This window comes from Scyliorhinus canicula, chromosome 11 (genome assembly GCF_902713615.1).
Source record: "Scyliorhinus canicula chromosome 11, sScyCan1.1, whole genome shotgun sequence".
NCBI classification, from domain to species: Eukaryota; Metazoa; Chordata; class Chondrichthyes; order Carcharhiniformes; family Scyliorhinidae; genus Scyliorhinus; species Scyliorhinus canicula.
The window spans coordinates 112,824,555-112,852,147 of record NC_052156.1 but is presented as its reverse complement, the minus strand read 5'-3'; the positions used below and the strand labels follow the sequence as shown (position 1 = coordinate 112,852,147).

The window sequence follows — 27,593 nt, the reverse complement described above, 5'->3', positions numbered from 1 at the left end:
GGGTGCCAGTGCGGCCCTCCCGCGATTCTCCCACCCAGCGTGGGAGCGGAGAATCACGCTCCACATTCCGGTGCCTGTTCGTGCATGCTGGTACGGGAATTGAACCATGCTGCTGGCCTGCCTTGGTCTGCTTTAAAAGCCAGCTCTTTAGCCCTGTGCTAAACCAGCCCCTGCCACAAGAGAAGTATAAAGTAATATATTTAAGAAGGAAGGACGTGGAGAGGGAAAATGAAATAAAGAGTGCAATTCTAAAGGGATGCAGGTTCAATGAGTCCTGGGGATAGTCTTAAGTGTGCAAATTGTTGAAGGTGGCAGGGCAAATTAAGAAAGTGGCTATAAAGGCATAGTGTATAAATGCAAGGAGGTTCTGATTAAACCTTTCAAACACTAGTTCAGCCTCAACTGGAGTATTTTGTCCAATTCTGAGTACTACACTTAAGGATTTAGAGGCTTTCAAAAGGGTGAAGGAAATATGTCAAAGAACAAAGAAACGTACAGCACAGGAACAGGCCCTTCGGCCCTCCAAGCCTGTGCCAACCATGCTGCCCGTCTAAACTAAAACCTTCTGCACTTCTGGGGTCTGTATCCCTCTATTCCCATCCTATTCATGTATCTGTCAAGATGCCTCTTAAATGTCACTATCTTCCCTGCTTCCAACACCACCTCCGGCAGCGATTTCCAGGCACCCACTACCCTCTGTGTAAAAAAAACTTGCCTCGTACATCTCCTCTAAACCTTGCCACTCGCACCTTAAACCTATGCCCTAGTAATTGGCCCCTCTATCCTGGGAAAAAGGCTCTGACTATCCACTCTGTCTATGCCCCTCATAATTTTGTAGACCTCTATCAGGTCACCCTTCAACCTCTGTCGTTCCAGTGAGAACAAACCGAGTTTATTTAACCTCTCCTCATAGCTAATGCCCTCCATACCAGGCAACATCCTGGTAAATCTCTTCTGCATCCTCTCCAAAGCCTCATATAATGGTTCAGGGGATGAGGGACTTCAGGGTAAATTGGAGAGGCTCAGGCTATTCTCCTTAGAGTGTAGAAAGTCGAGCGCAGATTTGATAGCAGTATTCAAAATCATGAGCAATCCGGATAGAGTAGAGCAGAACTGTTCCCATTAGCAGAAGGATCGAGAACCATAGGATACCGATTTAAGGCAAATGACAAAAGAACCAGCGGTGATTCGCAGAAAAGCTTTTATGTAGAAAGTGTTTAGGAACTGGAATGAACTGGGAGTGTGATGGAGACTGATATAATTGTGACTTTAAAAAGGAAATTGGATAATTAACTGAAGAGGGTAAATTTGAAGGGTTATAAGGAAAGGGCCAAGGACGTAGTGGGTGGGGGGAGGTTAGTGAAATAAGCTAGCTGAGTTGCTTTTTCAGAGAGTATCATGGGCACAATGGACCAAAGGCCTCCTCTTGTTCTCTGACTAATGTAATTTTAAGGAGGGTGTCAATGGATTTAATTAGTGGGAACTCGTCGGGTTCATTAATACGATCAGAGGTCTGTGTGGCTGTTTCGGAGGAGAGGGCAGGCATCCAGTATGAAGTTTCAAACCAGCAGTTAAAGATCATAGAAACTGTGTGTTGGACTTGTGCTTGTCCAACCCAATGTTTGTAAACATTGACCACATCAAAGAGAGGTAAGTGCAGTAAAATCACACGCATGAGTGATTGAAATGCACTTAGTGCTTGGAATGCATTTATTTCACTTTGATGTGGTATGGGGGGTGGAAGTCCTTTAGGCAGGGGGCCCTCTGGGGGTCCCACTATACAGGGGGTCTCTGTGGTGGGGAAGACCGGGGAATCACGGAGGGCCGGAGCAGAGGGTGCTAGGCCCGCAAAATGGATTGCATTTATTTACTTGCTCTCACTGACATGCGTCCTGGACCTTGTTCCCACCGCCAGTGGGGACTTGGAGCATCATAATCGGGTCAGCCCCCGGCATCGAGCCCGATTGTGCCCTGACACCCAATTCCCCGCCCCATCAGGGAACGTGACCTGGGCATCCCGGCACGGAGAATCCACATGTAATGTTTAAGCTTTGTTAAATTTGTACATGGTAATTGGAAACAGCTATAATGTAATGCTAAACATTGTAATGCAAGGCCGAAAATGTGAAATTATTAATGTGGAAATTGTCAAATCTTGTGTTAGCTGGCTTCCTATAATGGATGAAGATCCGTTTGATTAAAATAAAATAAGACAATTTTTTAAAAAATGCTTTGTCAACTGCCCAACTTTTAAAGATCAGAGAAAATAATACGTTAGGTCATGAAAAAAATGAGTGCACCTCTGGAGTGCTGATTGGATAAAGGTGAAGCTGGATTGTGGGTGTGGTGAGTTTGGGTGTCATGGGGGGCACTGATACAATTTAACTTGAATATGCTTATTTTGTGTTAACTGGAATCCCAGGCTTTTGTAGGTCACCCTACTGCAAAATTGAGTTGAAGGATCATTTGTTAAAAGAAGAGTCCTTCTGTTTTCATTTTCAGTGCTCTGATGAGCATGTTGCCTAAAGCCGACAATGAAACTGAAGCCTGTTTCCACTAGTCTGTTAGCTGACCCCAATTCTGATCTTGCTGCGGCAGAATAAAAAATGGAATTGAAGTTTGGCATTGATGCCTTCCCTGTGCTATATGGAATTCAAGCACACGAACTGCACAAAGGTTATAAAACAGGGATCTTGTATGCCACAGGAATCAAATCTTTATAAACATTAATTGAAAAGCTTAACTCATGGAAACAAAATATTAAGAATGGACATTCACAACTAGAATTCCAGATCCGCCAGTATACCTTGCAAGCTTAATTTCTGATCTCTAATTAGCCGGGTAGCAGAGTTCAGTTGGTGGAGCTCCTATTGATAATTTCCTGTGACAATGTGATCCAGGTTACCTTGTCTCTCAGACACAAAGGAAATCTCCCAATCAGAAACCGGGTCACTAAGTTCCCACTCACCTCCCCTGCTCTATCTATATATTTTATATACCAATATTAATAACTGGAAAATTTATTGATCATCACCCAATTGACTGTGCTTCATGTTTTGTGGAACACCATCTCTCCCTTTTCTCATATAAGACATATTACGATCTCGGACCAGACACCACCAGTTGCTAGGATACCGGGCAGACACCCAAATATTTTATTTAATTTGTAAGACTTGTGAGGAAAGGATACTTCGCTCCAGGAGTGATTCCACGCACAACTAGGAATATGGTATATTACAATAAACTTTATTACTAACACAGGATTAAAATAATTTAACAACATACAAGAAAATATGTTACTATTACCCATTAAATAATGATGTGGTGATGCTGGCGTTGGACTGGGGTGAGCACAGTAAGAAGTCTTACAACACCAGGTTAAAGTCCAACAGGTTTGTTTCGAATCACTAGCTTTCGAAGCTCAGCTCCTTCCTCAGGTGAATGAAGAGGCGAGTTCCAGAAACGTGTATATAGACAAAGTCAATGATGCAAGACAATTTTTTGAATGCGAGTCTTTGACCATTAAATAATGGTAAACAATGACAAGGAAACATTAGCTTCTGACTGCTCTATTTTATCTCCACTCAAGCAAAACCCGTCTCGGGTGAAAATCCACTTTTAAATACAGTTAGCCAACTCAGGAATACTTGCTGTAACGGAGATTTTTGGGTGAACCGCTTTAAGAGAGAAAGAGATCCCTCAGGAACCAGCTTGCAGACTCTAGCCTGTGTCAAGCTACTGTTTAGCCTGCAAACCTTTTCAGAAGCTGCTGCTCTGTTGACAGGCAACATATTTTCAACTAAACTGCTTTGAGAGAAACTACTAGTGTGTTCACAGACAAATCCTTTACTGAACTGAAATTCAACACTTGACTGCTTCAGTCCCTGACTCCGCCCATTAACTACATTTTCTTAGTAAAGCTGAACACAATGTTTCTAATTAGCTACTCCCCAGGGACCTTCATATAAACAAAATTCCATTAGCCCAGCTTTTACGATGTTTTATCCCTTGTAGCCAAAGTGCCTGCTTGTCTTGTAAACTAGGATTTTAAAAAAACATTACTGTAGCAATCATACACACTAACCCAGGCTTTTAATCCGTTTTGCATAAAACATATCTGAAATTCTTACATTCATCACAGACAGTAGGCTGATGGTAAAGCTTAATCTATACACCAGCACAGTGTTAGTCACAGCACCAAACATTGCTTTTGAAAACTTTTCAAACTGTTTCCCAATTTTCTTCCTTTTTCTGCCTCCTCATCTGAAACAATTGATTCCGAATGGTTTATTTATCATAGGTGCTGGCAGCCTTCCAGTTCTACATGCAACAGCTATTTTGTAATGTCAATTGGCTAGATCATGGGCGGGATTCTCCGCCGGTGTGATTCTCCGTTTTGCCAGCACTCGGGGGTTTCCTGACGGCGTGGGGCTATCCCACAATGGGAAACCCCATTGACCGGCCGGCGAAATGGAGAATCCAGCCCCGCCAACAGTATTACCGTGGCAGACTTGAATCCAATCAAATGTACAATAAACATCCATCCACAACACCCAATATGGGTAATGTACAACAATCGTCCATCCACACACAATACCCAGTGAGGATTACTGAATAGCAATCAGGAGAAGATACCCAGCTCAACTCCGTTTTCTTGCCCAGACATCCATTTAATTTCAGCATATGAACAGACACCCCAATTGTGGTCAAATGAGAACTACCTCATGTATAAATCACTGGGTGTGGTTTGCACACAAAACTATTTATTAGTAAGAAAGATAAAACAGAAATACCATGGGAATGCTACCACTACCCAGTTTCCTTCTAAATCACATATCATCCTGACTTGGATATGAATCAACACTTCTTTATTGTTGCTGGGTTAAAATCTTGGAATTTCCTTTCTATTGTCATTGTGGCAGCACCTCACCAAAGTGGTTAAAATGGAAAGCCCACCACTTGGACTTGCCTGCAGCCTCAACATCCTATGGACTTCTTTTTTTAAACCCTAGTAGAATTTATTGATTAGTGATCTCTCATTTAACAAAGCCAGATGGTGGAGCTTTCGACTTTCAGAATGCATGTGATTGCCTCACACATGTAATAAGCACAGCAACTACATTTCTTTCCTGTACAATGGAGAGCACTATGTATGCTCTTTGAATAACAACAAACAGACACATGTCAAACTTCTCAGAAAGATTTATTAGAATTCTATCAGAAGTACGATTGCATACTGAATCACAGTCATAAGTGGTGCTTTTCTTTGCAGAATGCTGAGAATTGGGTGGCATGGTGGCACAGTGGTTAGCACTGCTGCCTCACAGTGCCAAGGACTTGGGTTCACTTCCGGCTTGGGTGACTCTCTGTGGAGTTTTCATATTCTCCCAATGTCTGTGTGAGTTTCCTCCGGGTGCTCTGATTTTCCCCCCACAGTCCAAAGATGTGCAGGTTCGGTGGATTGGCCATGATAAATGGGCAGGGTAGTGGATTGAAGTAGGGTGCTCTTTCGGATGCTCGGTGCAGACTCAATGGGCCGAATGGCCTCCTTCTGCACTCTACGGATTCTGTGGAATCTATGTTTAAAGTAAGGTAGCCAATTTGGAGAAAACGTTGATGACCAATGTGACCTGTATGGCAAAGTAATGTGCAAGTGAACACAGTGTTGTTTTGTACTTGACAAAGGTTATGTCAGTTCATGGCAATTGATTTAACTGCATTTGTTTTGAAATATATTGACATTTCAGAGTAGTTGGTGTATGAGGCGTACACTATCAGACATTTAATTTGTTATTTCAAGCTTTACTTTACAGAAGGCTGAAGACACTGAAAATTAACATTTTTATGTCTTCCATTTATTGGCTATAAAGTGGACCTGTTATCTGAAAATTATAATCTGAGCCGCTGTTCGTTCACTATAATGCATTACTGTTAATTTTAATTAAAGACATAGTGTATTCATTTTTGAGGATGTGCAATGCAGGAGACCTTTTGTCATTGTACCATTTTTGCTGTACTGATGTAATACATTCACTCATGATTCACCCAATAATTTTGCAATTGTTCAACTAAATCTTCACAGTGGCAGCTGTGATTTTTATAATATCTGCACTCATAGAATAGTTTACCCATTGGTTCTATGGATAGCACTGAGTCTTCATACTGGGGAAAGATAAATTGTTTGACTCATCCATGATACCAATATAGCATTACTGAAATTGCAGAAGGAGAGATTTAGATGTTGCTGGATTGGATTCTAATCTATGTTTGTGTGTGGTTTTATGATTCAGTGATGCAGAGGTCATCTTGTTCAGTTGATGTATGTCACATTGTGCAGCAGTATATTATCTTTAGAGCATATGTCTTTGGGTTATTACAATTTTTCTGGAGACGGTTTGTTTCTGTAGTATGCTTCATTAACGAGATTGGCGCATTTTTTAATGTATATAAAACCAAATTAAAAGCAAACGTGTGCCACAAATCATTAGTGTTCAAACAACAGGTTGGCCTGAGTTTCACATCCTGTGGTGAACTAACGGCACTCGGCACTGACCTCGAAGAAAGCTGTCCACAGAGATCTAGCAATCCCTGTGGCCTAGTCTTACCCTTTCCCAATGTTTCTTTAAATTGCGAACCAAGTCATTTAAGCATCTAACAACATTGATGTTGTAAAGCAAGGTAAGCAATCACAGTGAAAGTATTCTCACAAATTGCAAACCTGGAAGTAAAATGTACTGACTTCAGTTCAATTAAATTTTACGAAGAGCAAAATAAATGGGGCCTACACATGGAATTAAAGTAGAAGTTGAAACATATATTTTAAGTTCAAGTTTATTATATTTTTTAAGTTCATAGAAGAATCATAGGATCCCTCAGTGCAGAAGGAGACCATTCGGCCCATTGAATCTGCCCCAACCCTGTGGAAAAAGCATCCCACCCAATCTTTGGATACTAAGAAGCAAGTTAGAATGGCCAGTCCACCTAACCTACACGTTTTTGGACTGCGGGAGGAAACCAGAGCAACCGGAGGAAAACCACATAGATACTGGGAGAAAGTACAATCTCGACACAGTCAGTCACCCAGGGTCGGGATTGAACCCTGGTCCCAAGCACTCTGATGCAGCAGTGCTTGCCATAGTGCCACCCCAAGTTCATGTGGTAGTTTTTATTCTGATGGAAAAATTAGATATTCCACAAATATAAATGTAGCTTTTCATGTCCCAAAAGGTTTGTCAATAGTAATTATGAACTTAGTACACTTTTAGAAAATCTAGTTACACGTCATTTGACATGTTGAAACTTCTTTAAAGGTTCATGCAGCAAGACTAACTACGTAAAAGGACAAAATACAGTCAATTCACTAATTTCTAATTGGTAGCTATCTGGTGTAATTCAGCAGCACACCCTATGGAGATGTGCAGGAGCACTTAAAGCAGCTTCTGGATTTCCATGTTGAATTGTGCACGTGCCAATTCCAAAAACTGTTGGTGTTTCAGGTGGGTAATCATTTAAATAGTTTTAATAACTCAAGTAATCCATGGTGCACTGAGTTTTCAATGTAAATTACACTAGAATCCATAGAAGTTAAATTAGGGTGGCACAGTGGTTAGCACTGTTGCTTCAGAGCGCCAGGGACCCGAGTTCGATTCCCAGCTTGGATCCCTGTCTGTGCGACGTCTGCACTTTCTCCCTGTGTCTGCATGATTAGGTGAATTGGACATTCTGCATTCTCCCTCAATGTACCCGAACAGGTGCCGGAATGTGGCGACCAGGGGATTTTCACAGTAACTTCATTGCAGTGTTAATGTAAGCCTACTTGTGACGCAAATAAAGATTATTATTATAATCCTAGTGAAACTCAAGCTATAAGAACTCGATTGGTGAAAATAGTACAAAGCCCAGAGACTTTTAAATGGTAATTGGACTTAATATAATGCTTCACCGACACTTTATGTACTTTCATATCTTCCCCTAAAAGTAGGGATTTTAAAAAGCAGAAAATGACAGACTTGCCATTCATTTTGTCACCTATTAAGCTTAATTTCGTAAGAACACTTATTGTTTCAGCCCACCCTTAACATCAGTAATGTGCCGAAGATTGATTTTCTGCTCACCACTAGTCCGAACAATAAAATGTGTCATTGTCTGCATCATTAGACTTCAAAATGGTCTAAGTATCAGATGATGCACTTCCTTCCCAATTGCCTTCTATTTTAAAAGTACTTATGCCTATTTGTGGTTCATTGGTACTTTCATTAGCACATCAACTTGAGTGATGAGAGAAGAAAGATCAGAGTCATCAGACCAGAAGAGACCAACTAAAACTACATCTGCAGAGGTTTTGAATAATAGGCAATGTTTCAAGTAAAGGGCAAATACATTCAAACAAGGGCAGCCAAGACCTTAGATGATGGAGAATATGATTAAATAAAATAAAAATGATGCAGGCCAGATGAGTTCTTAAGCAAGAGCGAGGCATAAAAGAAGTTAAGAGGGAAAGTGAAGAGGAAAATATGACTGGCAAAAAGAGAATATGAGAAAAGAATGAATATGAGAAAGAAGCAGTATGCAACTTTTCTCACCAAGTTTTTAACCACTTTGGAGGTGGGTCCCGCAATGTCATGCTGGCCCAGCAACCTCGGGCACGATTCTCCACCGGCGTGATTCTCCGTTTTGCCGTCGCCCAGGGGTTTCCCGACAGCGTGGGGCTGCCCCATAATTGGAAACCCCATTGACCTGCCAACGTGCTGGAGAATCCCACCGGCGGGTCGGGGCAGAAATGTGGCGTGGCGGAGAATCCAGCCCCACAGCTTTCAAGAGATCGGGGTGCCATTTTAAAGCACACTTTGACCTATGAAAACATTTTTAAAAAAGGATCTTCCAACAGACACAGGACTCCACTCCCATGGACAGCCCCTCTTTTCCCCAAAACCACCCCCACACAACTCTGAACCTCCCCAACAGAACCCCCTCCCCCACCAGCACTAAAATCACACTGGTGGGAGAGGGGGGAATCCTAATGCGGTGGGTTACTAGAGCAGGGAAACCCCGTAATGATACTAAAATGTACCATTATATCATTGGGATGGGTAGGGACAATCCAGCAAGGAAATCCTGCCAGCATGAAAGCCGTTTTGTGACTCTCACTGGATTTTCCGGCCCCACCGACATTCCCAACTGCCGAAAACAGGGGTGGAAAATCCCGGTCATTAACTTTATTTCTCTTTTCACCAGATGTTGTCAGACCTGCTAAGTTTTTCCAGCATGTTCTGTTTTTATTTCAGATTTTCAGCATCTGTAATATTTTGCTTTTTTTTATTGCTAAATGAATAGTGCTCATTTCTGTTTAAGTTTATTCCATACGTGAAATCTTATGGCATGATTCTATTGATTAAAAACTAAATGTTCGGACTTCTCTTTAAATGTTAACGGTTCCTAACAGGATGATGGCATACAGTTCTCAATATGTACAAGGTAGTGTTCAAGAATAGAGTAGGTTGGTGTATTATTTAATTTTCCTGTCTAGCCTTTGCTTAGTGACTTTTTTTGTGAGGTTATTAATATGGAAGTTTTCTATGGAGGCAATTTTTGTTAGCGGTTTCTTCACACCCGCACTTTCTTTTCCTTTTGGGAACAGTGAGGTAAGAGATGGAAGGATTCCCACGCTGATTATCAGCCCTTTGAACCATGTTGTGAACGCTCCTTCTGTAGCCAACAAGTCAGGCATTGAACTTGAATCCAGAGCCTTGTGTCCAGAGATAGGGGTGCTACCCAATGTGCCATGAGACCTTTGTGAAATAATAACAAACATCTTCCCAACTCCACCAGTACTTTGGAACACTGACCTACTGTGCTGAGCAGTGTTTTGGTTCAGCAATATAATTCATGCATTTTTTAGATATTTTATGTCTGAGTAGTGTGCTAAGTTTGGTGAAATTTTGCTTCAATGAAATGGGATGTTTTATTTTATTAAAAATGTTCTATAAATAAAAGTTGTTAAATAGTTGAAAGAACCAGTATTCATTACTCAGTCCTATATCTCAACAGGTTTTTAAAAAACATTTTGTGGCTTTGCTTCTCGAGATTATTAATAGAGGCGACCACATAACAGCCTTTTCTTTTTGTTTTGTTCATTCTCATTGGTCTGATTTACAGCATGAATAAGGCTTTATTTACAACATATTGGGTGAGGTTGTCTGTGAGAATGTACTTGTGACTTTAGTGTGATTAATATGAGGGCTAAGAATCTGAAGAGTACTTTTGACCTGAAAGATGTTCTGTTAATGCAGTGGTCCTGAATTTTGCTGGTGATGCTCAAGTTCAGATTTGGTGAAACCCCCTGGTACAGTATATGAACATCACAATTTTAAATTCTTCAATATGTTAATTTTAAAATTGGCACCGACTACTCGGTACGTGAATCTAATGCAGAGTCAGATACTGCACCATTTTTAAAATATTGAAAAACTTACATTTTGAGGCAGGACAGTTAATAATGATTTTTTTTCTAATGCAGTTCTGTTAAAATATGATGGTACTGTAGCTGGAAATTTAATAGTCATGCTAATTTAATCAAATAATCATTGTAAATTAAGAAAAATATACATTCTACAATTTACAGGGATTGAACTATGAAGGATCTTGTTTCTACAGCTGCGACCCATGGAGCTGTTTGGTCAAAACATGACATTTATTAACGTGGTTTATTTTATTTGATGGAGATCTCTAACTTCAAAGATGTTTGAATTGATAAATGGAGCATATTGAAATTGATAATTTGATCCCTGCAGCTTGCTGAAGATTTGTTTAGCAATCCAGAGACCTCTTTTTGAAACTGATTATGATTTATTTTCTTATTTATTCTGCTGATGAGGAAATATTAGATCCTTTTAAAAGCTGTCTTTGCTGGGGATCAGGGGAAAAGAGTCTTTGCTTTGCTTAAATGGCATAGTCGTAGTTGATGCCTTAGCCTTCAACCATGTAAGGGAGTCTTGTGTACGTTCTCAAAAAATTATGTTCAGCAACAAAATGAATTTGTTGATAGAGTTAATCAATGTGCAACCCTTCAAATGAAAATAAACTGGATGACGAATGCCATCCCAGTTAAAAGGTCAATGTGCTTGAAAACATGTATAATTCGGTGATTTTCTATTGTACCACAAAACAAAGTGTAATCACTTTTTTAATAGTTGATTGAGCCTCATTGTATTTTGGGAAGGGGATGTGCTGTAAAGGAATTTATGGAGGTTTCAACCAAATTTCATAATCCATGTTCTTGCTATGAACTACGTTTCTGAAAAAAATGTGTGTGTGGGAATTGTCTTCGAAACTATTCTTCACTTTAATGATTATGTGAAACCAAGAGGAGAAAAATGTGTTGTTAATTTCTGGGAAGTGACTCATCTTGGAAGAACGTTGAAAATAAAAACGGTTAATGCTAGCAGCATTCTTTAATTAGATTGTAAAAATTGACAGACGGAAATATTGTAAAATGTGCAAATTCTATGAATGTAAAATGTTTGCTCTCAGCAATTTAGCTTGCAAAAATGATCAGCTGTAGTTCTGTCAACAGAGAATACAGTAGCCAAGAATTTGGGTCTTGGATTTCAGTTTGAATTCACTTAAAGCAGTGAACATAGCCATGTTATTTAGCATTATTGAGCTCAAAATAATGTTCAGTTTGGTGCTGTAATCTGGGTTAAATGCATATGTGAACAAATACACTGTGTTTAGATTGTTCCAAGGTTAACTCTGTTTCTCCCTCTATAAATTCTGTGGACCTGTTGAGTTTTTCTAGCACTTTCTGCTTTGATTTGTGCTTTGTTGACTCACATTAATTTCCTTGCAGAAAATACTCATATGTGAGTTGCATGATCTGCATACCATTTTTTTTTTCAGGGCACAGTGGGGTGGTATTTTACTGTGGGCAAAAAGAGCAGTGGAAGAAAGTAACTTTCATTGCCTTTCACAACCTCGGGAAGTTAAAGTGCTTTGCAGCAAATTAAGTACTTTTGAAGTGTATTCACATGGTGTAGTGTAGGAAACGTAATGTAACGCAGCACAGACATTTCCCTCAAACAGCACTGACCAGACAATGTTTTAGCTGCATGGAGTAGATTGTACTCTGGAGCTGGCGTGAAAAGTCTCCACGGCCTCCACTGCCAGCTTTTTTGGTACTTAGTTGAAAACAATTATCAGAAGGTGGGTCACACAATGTTGAGCTGTATTTTGTTTATTTGAATGAGCCTGCCCCACCACCAACCATGGCATTCAGGCGCCCCAATCTTTAAAAAGAATATATCGCCCCCGTGAACTCAGAAATCCCCTCCCCCAGTGGAAATGGCGAACCCCCCTCCACAGACACAGGGAACCCACATGCACAAGGATCCTCCACCCAGGACCTCCATAACAAAGCAGCCCCACCCTGGCACTGACCCTGTGTTGGGGGTTCTGCTAGGCTACTGTCTGGGCAAGACATTCCCCCTCCCCACACCCCCCCCCCCCCCTCCCCCACATGAGCTGTACTTAACTGTGCACTTCTGGTGAGTTCCCTTTGCCACATTCCCGTCTGTCAAGACCTGTTGTAAACCCCGCCAGGATTGTCTAATGTGGGGGGGGGATAATAGAGTGGGGAAGCCCATCAGATGTCAGTGTATTGTAAATGGGGTTCCCATCATGAAAAATATGTATATAGAGAGAAGCACAGGAATTCATGGCAATTCAATTTTAAACTAATGATTAAAAGCCAGATTTTTACAATATATTTGTTTTAGTCTTCCAGATCCATTTGCACTATTTCCTGTTCAAGATTTCAGATAGGGAAATAGCTGCTCCTGTTCATAGTCCTGTGTCACCACTGCTGTGCAATAATCCATGCAAGAGCAACCTGGAGACTTGATATTGTCCCCAGTCACCATGATACTGTGTGCTGTCACTCTCTGTATCGTATATTTGAACAAAAAATTTTTGCTGTATCTTGTTTATTTGGGATTTTAAATGAATGAATATTTAATGATCATACAAAATTGTACTTTTTTCACTCAAGAATTTTTTTGCTATGTGCTGTTTTGTACACTTAACACTTCGTTATAGGAAGGATATTTAATCCATGGAAAAGGTGCAACTTAAATGACAAAGAATTATATTGTGGGTCAGAGAATATAGTTATTGTGAGAAACTTGTGAATATGGTGCTTTTCCCTGTTCAAGGGGAGGACTCATGGAAATTTCAAAATACAGGTTTGAAAGGGTAAACAGTGGAAATTTATTTCCACCTGGCAGGAGTCGGTACCAAATAGTGTACATATTAAAATTATAGAATACCTACAGTACAGAAGAGGGTCCTTTGGCCCATGTAGTCTGCACCGAGCCTCTAAAGGAGCGCCCAATCCCTGTAACCCCAAAACTCCCCCTAACCTGCATATTTTTGAACACTAAGGGGTAATTTAGCATGGCCAATCCACCTAACCTGCACATCTGTGGGCTGTGGGAAGAGACCGGAGCATCCGGAGGAAACCCACACAGATACTGGGAGAAAATGCAAACTCCGCTCAGTCACCTAACGCCGGAATTGAACCCGGGTTGCTGGCGCTGTGAGGCAGCAATGCTAACCACTGTGCTACCGTGCCGTACCTTAGGACGAGAAACATAGAAGATTTTTTAATGCAATTCTTAGAATATGTAACCATTACCACAAATATTTACTAAAGCCAATTCATTCCAAGTAGATGTAATTTATCTACATTTCCAAATTGATAAATGATTTTCAATGCAAATAAGTGTATGGTATTCCATTTTCATGAGGAAAATATTCCTTGGAAAATAAGAATTTGGAAAGGCTATGAGTCCTGACAATATTACAGCATTGTTACTGAAAACTTGTGCTCCAGAACATGCCATGCCCCTAGCTAAGCTGTTCCAGTACAACTGTGACAGCATAGATTTCATAGAATTTACAGTGCAGAAGGAGGCCATTCGGCCCATCATGTCTGCACCGGCCCTTACAAAGAGCACCCCACTCAAGCCCACTTCTCTGCCCTATCCCAGTAACCCCCACTTAACCTCTTTGGACACTAAGGGCAATTTAACATGGCCAATCCACCTAACCCTCACATCTTTGGACTGTGGGAGGAAACCGGAGCATTGGGAGGAAACTCACGCACACACGGGGAGGATGTGCAGACTCCGCACAGACAGTGACCCAAGCCGGGAATCGAACCTGGGACCCTGGAGCTGTGAAGCAACTGTGCTAACCACTATGCTACCGTGCTGCCTGGCCTCTCCCCGGCAATGTGGAAAATGCTCACTCAGCTAAATCGCTGGCTTTTACAGCAGACCAAGCAGGCCAGCAGCACGGTTTGATTCCTGTACCAGCCTCCCCGGACAGGCGCCGGAATGTGGCGACTAGGGGCTTTTCACAGTAACTTCATTGAAGCCTACTCGTGACAATAAGCAATTTTCATTTCATTTTTTCATTTCATATACACAAAGCAGGACAAATCAAACCTGGTCAATTACCGACCCATCATTCCAGTCTCGATCATCAGTGATGGAAAGAGGTTATCAACAGCGCCATCAAGCAGCACAAGAAGTTTGCGTTCCGCCAGGGTGACTCAGCTACTGACCTCATTGCAGCCTTGGTTGAAACATTGACAAAAACGTTGAACTCTAGAAATGAAGTGAGAGTCAATGGGGATGGACAGTGAGATTGGCCTAGCCACCGCCATCCATACACCATGAATGATTTTTTTAAGATCTAAATTGGTTAGATGATGAAAGGGACCTGCAAGTACAAATATTTTTTCTCTTTATCTTTCATGGGATGTGGGCATCGCTGGAAAAGCCAGCATTTGTTGCCCATCCCTAATTGCCCTTCAACTGAGTGGCAGTTAAGAGTCAACCACAGTGCAGCAGGCCTGGAGTCACATGTAGGCCAGACCAGGTAAGAGCAGCAGATCACCTTCGCTAAAGAACAGGGAGGAAACTGGAGCACCCGGAGGAAACCCACGCAGACACGGGGAGAACGTGCAGACTCCGCACAAACAGTAACCTGGCGGGGAATCGAACCTGGGACCCTGGCGCTGTGAAGCCACAGTGCTATCCACTTGTACTACTGTGCTGTTATTAGAGGGCGTATTTGACTCAGCGACAGTGAAGGAACGGTCATATGGTTCCAAGTCAGGATGGTGAGTGAATTGGATGGGAACTTGCAGTTGGTGGCGGCGCATGTGTCTGCTGCTCTTGTTCTTCTAGATGGTGGTGATCCTGAGTTCTGGAATTGCTGTCTAAGGAGTCCTGATTAGTCCCTACAGTGCCACTTGTGGATGTTACACACAGCTGTCATTGTTCGTTGATGATAGAAGGAGTGAACATTTGTGGAAGAGGTGCCAATCAAGCAGTCTGCATTGTCCTGAATTGAAAAGTAGAAAACGCATGGTAAACCTGTTTCATTGAACATACTTGGGGTACAGCTCTGTGTCCTATTTTCCTTTATGAAAAAGATATAGAGGCAATGGAGAAAGTACAAAAAGAGATTTATGAGGAGGATAATAATGGAATTGTGAGGTTGTGCCTATTCGGAATGGAGTAATGACTTACGACTTTTTAAATTTTAAATCTATTTTATTAAACTGATGCTGATTTAGCATTAGCTGAATGAATAGAGAACCTTATAAATGAAGACTTGTAATCTGGCACATGATTGTTTCCACTGGTTAGTGAGAGGGTGATGAAATCACATTTAAAATACAGTATTTGCAAAAAGAATTGGGGAGAGGTTATAAAATAACCTGAGGGAGTTAAACTCTTGAAGGAAAATATTAATGGGTACTGAGAAGGAGGAAAATAGGACCAGATAGCTCCACTGTGAAGTTTGCAGTAGTGTAGGCATGATAGTCTGTGATGTGCCGACACTGCCAGCTGATATTAATCTTTTGCAGACATCAAGAAGTTGCTAATTTGAAATGGAAGTCTCATGATTTTTAAACAACCGTGTTGTTGAATAGCCTGAATATAGATGAGGCAGATTTCATACCCCAGGCATGTTACAGAACGCTTCCTCAGGCAGTTGTGTAAAATGGAAGAGAGTTCAAGTGTAGGAATGGAAGTGTAGTCTTCGAAGAAACATGTACCCATTTATTGAGCTGTGCTATTGGTCTTATTGCAGATGGAGATGGTAGAGGAAGAAAAGGGACAGGGTGGCAGATTCTCCACTTAAAACCTGAATGCTACTGATTAAAAGTATGGTTGTTTAGAGCAATGGCTCCAACTGATGCTAATTAATACTCTGATTCATTCCTGTAAAAACATCAAGTAATTGAGCCTACACTCTGAAATTAGAAAAGTATATACTATATTTGGTTGAAATGTGATTGTAGATCAGTCATAATTTACAGTATTCCTTACCAATCAGTAGGAAGCCATTCTTTGATGATTTGTTTTACTGTCTGGAAATTTATTTAGGAGATAAATCTATGGAGAGAATAGTGGAGTTGCCAATTCAGTTGCAGACTCTTCTTTAGAAATACTCTTTAACAAGTGAGTTGCGCCTGAAACGTAGCTTATCTGCTCTCATGAATAATCAAGTGTTTTCTGCATTTTCTGGGGGTTCTTTTGGTTTCCAGCATCTGTAAATTATTGCATTTTGTTATTTGATAGATAGACATCCCTCACACAGCACACTCCATCATCTGATAATTTACTTGATAGGGGATCTCATGATGAAGGCAGTTGAGAACATTGTCAAGTCTGTATGAGCCCGTATGTTCCACTTCCTAGCATGATACAAATTCATTTGGGTTGTGTGCAGTATATGACCTCTCCACAACCTCTCCTTTAAATCTAGAGTAAATTTAAAGTGTCTATGCTTACTATTTAAAGATTAAAGACAATTCCACAAGGTAGGTTATCGACCAATGCATCTATTGTAAATGGGTCCATTAGTACATGATGCAGAATGAAACAAGGGAGTTATCTCATTTAATAATTGAGAAATGATAATTAAGGTATTGGCAAAGCAAATTGACAACATTTTTCTTTCTTTTTTTCTGCAGTCATAATGAGTGGAAGGTAACTTGCAAACATCCAGTGACAGGACATACATCACAGGAAAACTGTATATTTGTCATGAACGACGAGTAAGTCTTAGAACTTTTTCATTGCATGCTTTGTAAAAAGATGTACGTACGTAAGTAGCAGCAATCTATTAAACAATATTTTAAATGCTTAATTTGTGGACTTGGACTCCGAAATAACTGTGCTAAACCTAAATAAGGGGCAACTGTGCTAAACTTAAATAAGGGTAATTAAAAAGGAATGAAGACAGAGTTGGCTGAAGTGGACTGGGAAAGGAGTTTAACAGAAAAGACGGTCGATCAGCAATGGCAGACGTTTATGAAAATAATTCATGACTTAGAACAATGATATATCCCAGTGAAGAAGGATTCTAGGAAAGGGATAAATCAACCATAGTTAGCCAAGGAAGTTGAGGATAGTATTAAACTGAAAGAAAAAACATTCGAACATTCAGTGTGCTAAGGATTAGTGATAAGACTGAGGATTTGAAAGTTTTAAAACCAACAAAAGATGACAAGAAATATAATAATGAGGGATAAGATAAACTATGAGGGTAAATTAGCAAGTAGTATAAAAACAGACAGTAAGCGCTTCTTTAAATAAAAAGGAAGAGAGAGGCCAAGATGGACATAGGTTCCTGAGAGAATGAGACTGGGGAAATAATAAGGGGGGACCAGAAATTAGCAGAGGAGTTAAATAAATGCTTTGCATCGGTCTTCACGGTAGAAGACACCAATTGTGTTTCAAAAATACTAAACAATTGAGGGGCAAAGTGGGGGAGGAAATTAATACAGTAATTACCACTTGAGAAAAAGTACTAAGGAAACTAATGGAACTAAAGCTTGATAAGTCCTGATGGGTTGCATCCTAGGATGTTAAAGGAAGTAGTTACAGAGATAGTGGATGCACTGGTAGTAACCTTCCAAAAAACTTTAAATTCTAGAAAAGTCCCAGAGGATTGAAAAACTGCAAATGTAACACTTATTCAAAAAGAAAGGGGAAAAAAATGGGTAAAAACAGCCCAGTTGGCTGACATCTATCATTGGGAAATGTTGGAATTAATTATTAAAAATATGATAGCAGAGCATTTAGAAGTGCATAATATAATCAAGCAGAGTTGGCATGGCTTCATGAAGGGGGAATCATGCTCAACAAACCTACTGGAATTCTATGTAGATGGTAACAAGCAGGATAGATAAAGAGGAAGTAGATTTGGAGTAGATTTCCAAAAAGCGTTTGATAAAATACCGCAAAAAAGACTACTCAATGTGATGAGAGCCCACGATGAAGGGGGTTAGCATGGATAGAGGATTGTAGTTGACACAAAAATTTCCCTCCACCCTGAGAAATAATGCCTGCCAATTCACTCAGTCCATGCCCCTCATAATCTTATAGACCTCTATCAGGTCACCCCTCAACCTCCGTCTTTCCAATGAAAACAGTCAGAGTCTATTCAGCCTTTCCACCTAGCTAACACCCTCTAGACCAGGCAACACCCTGGTAGCCTCTGCACCCTTCTGGTAGTGTGGCGACCAGAATTGTGCACAATATTCCAAGTGCGGCTGTACCAAGGTTCTATACGACTGTAGCATGACTTGCCAGTTTTTATACTCGATGTCTCGTCCAATGAAGGCGAGCATTCCGTATGCTTTTTAGACTACCTTGTCCGCTTGTGTACCTTCAAAGATCTGTGGACCTGCACGCCCAGATCTCTCTGACTTTCCATATTCCTCAGAGTTTTACCATTTACGGTATATTTCCTCTCTATGTTAAACCTTCCAAAATGCATTACCTCACATTTTTCCGGATTAAACTCCATTTGCCATTTCTCTGCCCAAGTCTCCACCCTATCTAAGTCCTGTTGTATCTTCTGACAGTCCTCAACACTATCTGCCACTCCACCAACCTTGGAGTCATCCGCGAACTGACTAATCAGACCGGCTACATTTTTCTTCAAATTGTTTATGTATGCCACAAACAACATAGGCCTAAGCACCGATCCCTGTGGAACACCACTAGTCACAATCTTCCATTCAGAAAAGCACCCTTCAACTGCTACCCTTTGCCTTCTGTGACCGACAATTGGCCAATTCTGTATCCATCTTATCAACTCAACTTCACCTTTTGTACCAGTCTGCCATGAGGCACATTGTCAAAGGCTTTACTGAGGTCTATGTAAACAACACCCATCACCCTCCCCATATCAATCATCTTTGTCACCTTCTTAAAAATCTAGATCAAATTAGTGAGGCATGACCTCCCCTTCACAAAACCATGCTGTCTATTGCTTAATCATCTATTTGTTTCCAAATGGGTATAAATCCTGTCCCTGCGAATTCTCTCCAATAATTTACCTGCTACCGACAGGATGCTCACTGACCGATAGTTTCCAGGATTATCCCTGCTACCTTTCTTGAACAGCGGTACAACATTAGCTATTCTCCACTCCTCTGGGATCTCACCTGTAGCCAATGAGGATACAAAGCTGTCAGTCAAGGTCCCAACAATTTCCTCCCTTGCTTCCCTCAATATTCTGGGATAAATCCCATCTGGCCCAGGAGACTTATCTACCTTAATATCTTTTAAAAGACCCAACACCACCTCCTTTTCGATCAAGGGTTATGGGGATAAGCTGCAAACATGGAGTTGAGTATTATCTTTTTAGATCAGTCATGATCTCATTGAATGGCAGCGCAGTCTTACTGGACTGCATGGCCTACTTCTGTTCCTTCGTCTTACGATCTATTCAAGATGCTTGCCTAATTAATTCAATACAGATGTTTTTAACATTTGAGTTCTGTGGTTTTGTTCCTAAAGTGGGTTTTTAAGTGAATACTTTTTTTTCTGGGAAGACATCACAAAAATGCTGCACTGTAATTGAAATTTCTGCAGAATATTCAAAGCATTTAATTACATGGCCATAACTATATCCAAATGTTCACTGATTTTGAGTGTGCCAAGTTCTCTGACCTTAATTCATTTGATATTTCTGCTTAAACTTTGTGAAACTAGGACACACTGTATCCAAGAACTTGACAAAGGGTGCATTACCAACAACAGATTTGTATCTGTGATGAGCCATGGTAAATGGTTATTGCTGGAGGCCTGTCTTTTCCTGGGAAATAGGAAATGCCATCCAGAACTGGCGTTTCCTCCGTCTGGCCAAGCTGGCTTCCAACATGTATTTTTCTTTTCTTTTCTTTAATAAATTTAGAGTACCCAATTCATTTTTTCCAATTAATGGGCAATTTAGCGTGTTCAATCCACCTATCTTGCACACCTTTGGGTTGTGGGGGCTAAACCCATGCAAACACGGGGAGAATGTGCAAACTCCACATGGACAGTGACCCATAGCCGGGATCGAACCTGGGACCTCGGCGCCGTGAGACTGCAGTGCTCCCACTGCACCACCGTGCTGTCCTCCCAACATGTATTTCAATACTGTCTTAAGAGCTGATTGCTGAAGGCCCATAATAATGACTGTAAGCTTCCAGTTTCTGCCTGTGCAAAATATAGATCCGGGTTTCCCAAATGCTCTTAAACAAGACTACATTAAGAGATATAGTGTCGATAAAGGTCAGTGGAAGTGGCCCTTGGAAGTTGCAGGTCTCCATCTCAAACACTGCAACATGGGATCTAAAATCTATAAACTTAGATTTCTTGTTTCCATATTAATGACTGAAATATGGAAATTTACTATTTTTCTATGTATATATGTGACATTCCATTGACATTGTAAGCTCCCATTGTTGAATGTGTGCTTTTCACTGAAGGAAAATCATTAAAATGCTATGAATGAGTTATCATCATCTGGATTTGAGAAGTATGGAAGAGGAATCACCAAGGGGCACAATTCCCATAAGAAATTCAAACCATGTCAGTATTATAAAGCCTCCTTTTGAACTGTATGCTTAGCTTAGATTTTTTCATCATCAGTCTTGATCATTGCAAATGGACATCAGAAAAATGTGTTTGATATTCAATTTAAATTAGTATAATTATGCATTGAAAGGACCCTAGAAGAGCTTCATAACATGTAGAAATTAAAGGCACTCCCTAGTCTAACACTAAGCCATTAAAACTAGATACATCAACTTGATTCTGAATCTGTGTTGAGTTAATTTATCATAACCACAATAGGAATTGTGTTGCTACAATTGCCCTCATTCACCTTAGATAATTATCATCTATAGCAACTGTCATGTTGTAAGCGGAGACAGTGTTCCAACCCAGTTATCAAATTGCTTGTATTTCAGGAGAAAAATAAATTTTCCCACTGGGATTGGGGATTCAATATCAATCAATATGATTGTCTCCAGTTTTGCATCACTAACATCTGCTCAGTTAAAAGGGTGGGCCGGGAATTCGATCGACCAGTCATTCAGTGAGTGTTCATGTGCATAAATGTGAGATAAGCATGTTTTTCAATGTGATGATGGTCTTCAACATTATAATTTCACATGTTTTATGAAATGTTTTCCCCTAGAGAAGTTATAACTAGCAAGCTGCTAAATTGTAATATGAAAAACATAATTTTCTTAGAACCATTGAACCCCTACAGTGCAGAAGGAGGCCATTCGGCCCATCGAGTCTACACCGACCCACTGAATGAGCACCCGACCAAGGCCCATGCCTCCACCCTATCCCGGCCTTCCCATAACCCCACCTAACCTTTTGGTGGGCAATTTAGCATGACCAATCCACCGAACCTGTGCATCTTTGGACTGTAGGATGAAACCGGAATACCTGGAGGAAACACAGGCAGACAGGGGGAAAATGTAGAAACTCCATTAAGACCGTCATCCGAGGTTGGAATTGATCCCTGGCGCTGAGGCGACAGTGCTAACCACGGTGTCACCGTGCTGCCCACGCCTTTGAAGAAACTTTGCTCATGTGTTGTCTTCATAAAAGATCTTTTCTTAAAGATGGTTTGCAGCTGCTTCTGTGAAATGTCGATGCATCAATCTCTCCATAACCCACTCTGAAAATGAATGGTATACCTTTGATAATTGTGCATCCCCTTTGGTAGTGCACCCCCCTTTGGTAATCGTGTGCCTCTCCCGTTTTATTGATTGTGCATCCCCCCTCCCTTCGGTAACTGTGCACTTTTTTCCCCCACTCCGGTGATTGTATGTCCTCCCCTTCAGTAACCATGTGTGCCCCTATCGATAATCGTGTGCCCCCCCCTTCGGCAATTGCATGTCCCCTCGCTTCAGTAATTGTGTGTCTCTCCCCCTTCGGTAATTGCGTACCCCCCCACACTTCAGTAATTGTGCATTCCCCTTTGGTAATTTCTTCTCTGTTCAATAATTCCTAATCCCACGCTGCTGCAAACTAAAGTTTATTGTACTTCAGGAATTTCTCTTGAAATAAAATTGTAATCAAATAGCTCCATTTTAAGATATGCTCTTTCCAACTGAATTTTCAGTTGGAACTTGTTTAATGCATGCATCAGTTATTTCTGAGCTGTCTGCTTTGTCATGGAAGGAAGGGGAGCTATTTTCCATCTTTCTTTAGTATTTTCGGTTGGCATAAATGAGGATTGGGCTCTTATGACAGCTTTCAGTTAAATAACCTCTCAACACTCAGTCTTGCTACACACAGGCAGCACGGTGGCGCAGTGGGATAGCCCTGCTGCCTCACGTCGCCGAGGTCCCAGGTTCGATCCCAGCTCTGGGTCACTGTCCATGTGGAGTTTGCACATTCCCCCCATGTTTGCCTGGGTTTCGCCCCCACAACCCAAAGATGTGCAGAGTAGGTGCATTGGCCACGCTAAATTACCCCTTAACTGGAAAAACAGTTGGGTACTCTAAATTTTTTTTAAAAAGTATTCTCATCAGCAAACTCAAAAAAAAAAGTCTTGCTACACACATGAAGAATGATTATGGACAAGATACTGAGGAGTAAAGCTGTTGCCACTTCAAAATTAAAACATTTTAAAAGGATTATTCTGCAAAATTCTATTTTTGAAAGTCATTCATTGGTCAAAACTTTGGTAACAATCATTCTTATTAACTGGTGAAAGCTATTTTTCTCATTTGATATTTCTAACTATCAACCAATTGACATTTACTTTGTTTGGGTCAGTTCTGGGACTCAATCTTAGCTGTTGGTTGATGACAGCTTCCGGTTTTGAAATGTACATTGACTACCAGTAACCTACACCCATACTTCCTACTTCAACTATTAAAATGTACCTTTTACATCTAATGTTTATTTTGGAGCTTCATGTCAAATCCTCAAAGGGCTTTGAAACTGGAACTCTTCAAAATAATATGAAATGACAAAATATAAATGAGAGTGGGTAAATTCAATGCTAAATCCGAGGCAGGAAGCAAAAAACAAACTGGATTGAGAGAGGGAGAAAAAAGTGACGCAAACGCAATTTAAAAAATCAATTTTTGTTTTGACATTTTAGAAAATCTCCACCAACAATAACTACTTGAAGGAATGAAACTCCATACTTATTAATTGTTTATTTTCAGTTGTAGAGTGGGGGCTTGTCAGTAATAAACAGTTACCATGTTATAAATGATGCTTGCATTTATAATGAGAAGACTTGGCTTTGCTATTTTGACGCCACAATGTGGGCTTTTTTGAAAAAGAAATGCAATATTAGACAGCTAGCTGATGTGAGTTTACACACTGGGTTTTTCTTTTGAGTGTGAGGCCACAATCCAATAGCCACGCTGCGCCTGAAAAGCAGCTCGCCGCAGCACAGTGTCGCCGATAAAAGCTGGGAGTCCTCACTCCCGGGATCTACCCGGCTCACAATGCCTTGCGAGATCCAACGCGACCTCGTAAGACATTGACATGTTAAATCCCACCCATTGTGGGCAGGATCACTTTTTGGCAAATCTGCATATTAGAGCGAGACAGTTAGTCTCACTCTCATGTGCAGATTCCTGAGATACCTGCAGTTTTGGGATTCATTCCCATCTCCTCAGAGACCTCGGGCAACTGTGGTCACCTAGGAGATTGGAGGCCCCAGCTGTATGGACCCTCCCTTAGTGTGTTTGGCTGGGGGTGACGGGAGGGGTCTAGCGTCCCAATTTTTTGCTACACTGAGGAGTTCCGGCAAGCGGAGCAGTGTACAAAACGGCCCTGTAATGTTGCCTCGGCCCCGCGTTCCCCACTGAGGCCCCTTATACAATGCTATGTGTTTCTCTGCGCTGCGAGCGCCGGGAAACACGCAGCTGAACGTGCTCACTGGGGGATTTTGTTCCCATTTAGTTGAATCAAGCCCCAACGCTTGTATCTGGCCCAGATCAAAGGGATGGAAATCTCATCTTGTGTTTTTGCTGCAAGGCTCCTGTGCGAATTGCGTTACAGTGATAGTTTCCATCAGTCTTCTGCATGGGGATTCAAAATGTCTGTAAGTGAACAATCTGACTCGCAGAAACGACAGGGCTTCTCTCAAATTTTGTCAGAAGCATGCTGTGGGAACAAAGTCAAAGTGGTATTAGTATGCAACTAGTAAGTAAGTTTTGCTGTCAAAATAACAGTCAGGCTTTGGACACTTATTGTTATCTACAGAGAAATGGTAGATATTAATTACCAATATTCAAAAATTGCTATCCAAATTGTATTGTTCCACCATTAACTCTGTGAAAATGGCATTTTGCTATTCACCTCACTATTGACATGCATTGAATTACATGAAATTGCTCTATTTGCACTGTAGATTCTAATTAAACCTGCCAAATATTTAGGATGCATAATTACAATAAGTGCAGATAACCTTTTAACGATGTAATTAACAGGAAGATTATTTGTCATCCCCTCTGCCACTGAAAATTAACTACGAAAAGTCTGGACCTAATTGTTCAAGTGTTTAAAAAATATCGAATTTAAAATTTAAAGAAACAATTCTTTCATTTCTATCTCCTTTACCCTTTCACTCAATACGGTTTTCTTGCCCTCTCTAGTTCTCTTTCTCTATACCTTTTTTGATTTTGAGTTCACTTACCTCCTCAGTCCATCTACAGTTCAATCTGCATATTGATTGGGCTAATAAAACTGGTAGCAATGTGATGGAGGAAAAACTCGGGATGATTTTCTCGACCAATATGTTGAAGAACCAACTAGAGAGCAGGCCATCCTAGACTGGGTATTGTTCAATGAGAGAGGATTAATTAGCAAAGTTATGGTGCAAGGTTATTTAGGAAAGAGTGACCATAATATGGTAGAATTCTTCATTAAGATGGAGCGTGACACAGTTAAGTCTGAGACTAGGGTCCTGATCTTAAAGAAAGCTAACTTTGATGGAATAAGACATGCATTGGCTAGGATAAGTTGGCAAAGGATTGGAAATGGCAGATATTTAAAGAACACTTGGATGAACTTCAACAATTGTACATCCCTGTCTGGCGCAAGAGTAAGACAGGGAAGATGGTTCAACAATGGCTAATAGGGAAATCAGGGGCAGTGTTAAAGCCAAAGAGGAGGCATATAAATTGACCAGAAAAAGCAGCAACCCTGATGACTGGGAGAAATTAAAAATTCAGCAGAGGAAGACAAAGGGTTTAATTCAGAAAGGTAAAATAGAATATGACAGTAAGCTTGCAGAAAACATAAAAACTGACTGCAAAAGCTTCTATAGATATGTGAAGAGAAACAAACTGGTGAAGACAAATGTAGGTCCCTTACAGTTAGAATCAGGTGAATTCTTAATGGTCAACAAAGAAGTGGCAGGCCAGTTGAACAAATACTTTGGATCTGTTTTCACTAAGGAGGACACAAATAACCTTCCGGAAATACGAGGAAAGAAGAGTCCAGCATGAAGAAGCAACTGAAGGAAATCCTTATTAGTCAGGAAATTGTTTTGGGGTAATTGATTAGTCCACAGGGCCTGATGCTCTGCATCTCAGAGTACTTAAGAAAGTTGCCCTAAAAATAGTGGATGCATTGGTGATCATTTTCCTCATTCTATAGACTCTGTAAGAGTTCCAATGGATTGGATGGTACCTAATGTAACCCAGCCTTTTAAAAAAAGAGGGAGAGAGAAAACTGGTTAGCCTAACATCAGTGGTGGGGAAAATGCTGGAGTCAATTATTAAGGATGAAATAAGTGAGCATTTGGAAAGCAGGGACTGGACCGTCTCAAATCCGCAATGATTCACTAAAGGGAAATCATGCTTGACAAATCTTCCGGAATTTTTTGAGGGCCAGTAGAATGGACAAGGGTTAATCAGTGGATGTTGTGCATCTGTACTGTCAAAAGGCTTTTGACAAGGTCCCACACAAGAGATTATTGAGCAAAATTTAAGCTCATGGTATTAGTGGTAATGTATTGATGTAAATAGAGAACTGATTGGCAAACAGGAAGCAGAAAGTGCGATTAAATGGGTCCTTTTCAGAGTGGCAGGCATTGATTAGTGGGGTACCACTGGGTTCAGTGCTGGACCCCAGCTGTTCACAATATACAATAATGATTTGGATGTAGGAATTGCATGCAATATCTCCAAATTTGCAGACGACACTAACCTGGGTGGCAGTGTGTGCTGTGAGGAGGATGGAAAGAGGCTGCAGGGTGACTTAGACAGGCTGGCTGAGTGGGCAAATACTTGGCAAATGCAATATATTGTGGATAAATATGAGGTTATCCACTTTAGTGGAAAAAATAGGAAGGCAGATTATTATTTGAATTGTGGCAGTTTAGGAAAAGGGGACGTGCAACGAGACCTGGATGAAATGGTGGAACATTCGCTGAAGGTTGGCATGCAGGTACAGTAAGCGGTGAGAAAAGCTAATGGCATGCTCCCCTTCATAGCATGAGGATTTTAGTATTGGAATAGAGATGTCTTGCTGCAGTTATACAAGGCCTTCGTGAGGCCACACCTTGGGTATTGTGTGCAGTTTTGCTCTCCTACTTTGAACAAGGACATTCTTGCTATTGAGGGTGTCCAGTGAAGTTTCGCCAGACTAATTCCCGGATGGCAGGACTGATAAATGAAGAAAGACTTAATCGACTGGGCTTGTGGTCACTGGAGTTTAGGAGAATGAGCGGGGATCCCATCGAAACATATAAAATCCTGATGGGAATGGACAGGCTAGATGTGGGAAGGACGTCCAGAACTAGGGGTCACAGCCTAAGAATAAGGGGTAAACCATTCAGGATTAAGATGAGGAAGAACTTCTCTCGGAGTTGTGAACGTATGGAATTCTCCACCACAAAAATCTGTTGGGGCCAGTTTGTTGCCTATATTAAAGAGGGAGCTGGACGTGGCCCTTATGGCTAAAGGGATCAAGGAGTAGGGAGAAAAAGCTGGAGTGGGATACTGAATTTGCATGATCAGCCATGATCATACTGAATGGTGGTGCAGGCTCAAAGACTTGAATGGCCTATTCCTGCACCTATTTTCTATGTTTCTATGTGCATTTCCTGCTCCTTAAGCCTCTTTAATTGCCCTGATCATTCAGGTCTGGGAAGCTCTTTTTCTCTCTGCAATGTTAGTAGTTCATACTTTTTTGAGCTGAAGATGCAAATCCAACTACCAGCAGATGCCTGTAGATTCTGTG

The 27,593-nt window shown here is 40.9% G+C and overlaps 1 protein-coding gene across 13 annotated transcripts in view; it reads left to right on the top strand.

Annotated features, from left to right (window-relative positions):
- The window catches only part of plekha5 (pleckstrin homology domain containing, family A member 5), a 460,471-nt gene that overhangs the window by 206,828 nt on the left and 226,050 nt on the right, over positions 1-27,593 (top strand). For all 13 annotated transcript variants that reach the window (XM_038811100.1, XM_038811097.1, XM_038811094.1 and 10 more), the window contains one exon: positions 17,051-17,134. In XM_038811100.1, the coding sequence (XP_038667028.1) occupies positions 17,051-17,134 (84 nt within the window). The remainder of the gene's footprint in view (positions 1-17,050; positions 17,135-27,593) is intronic.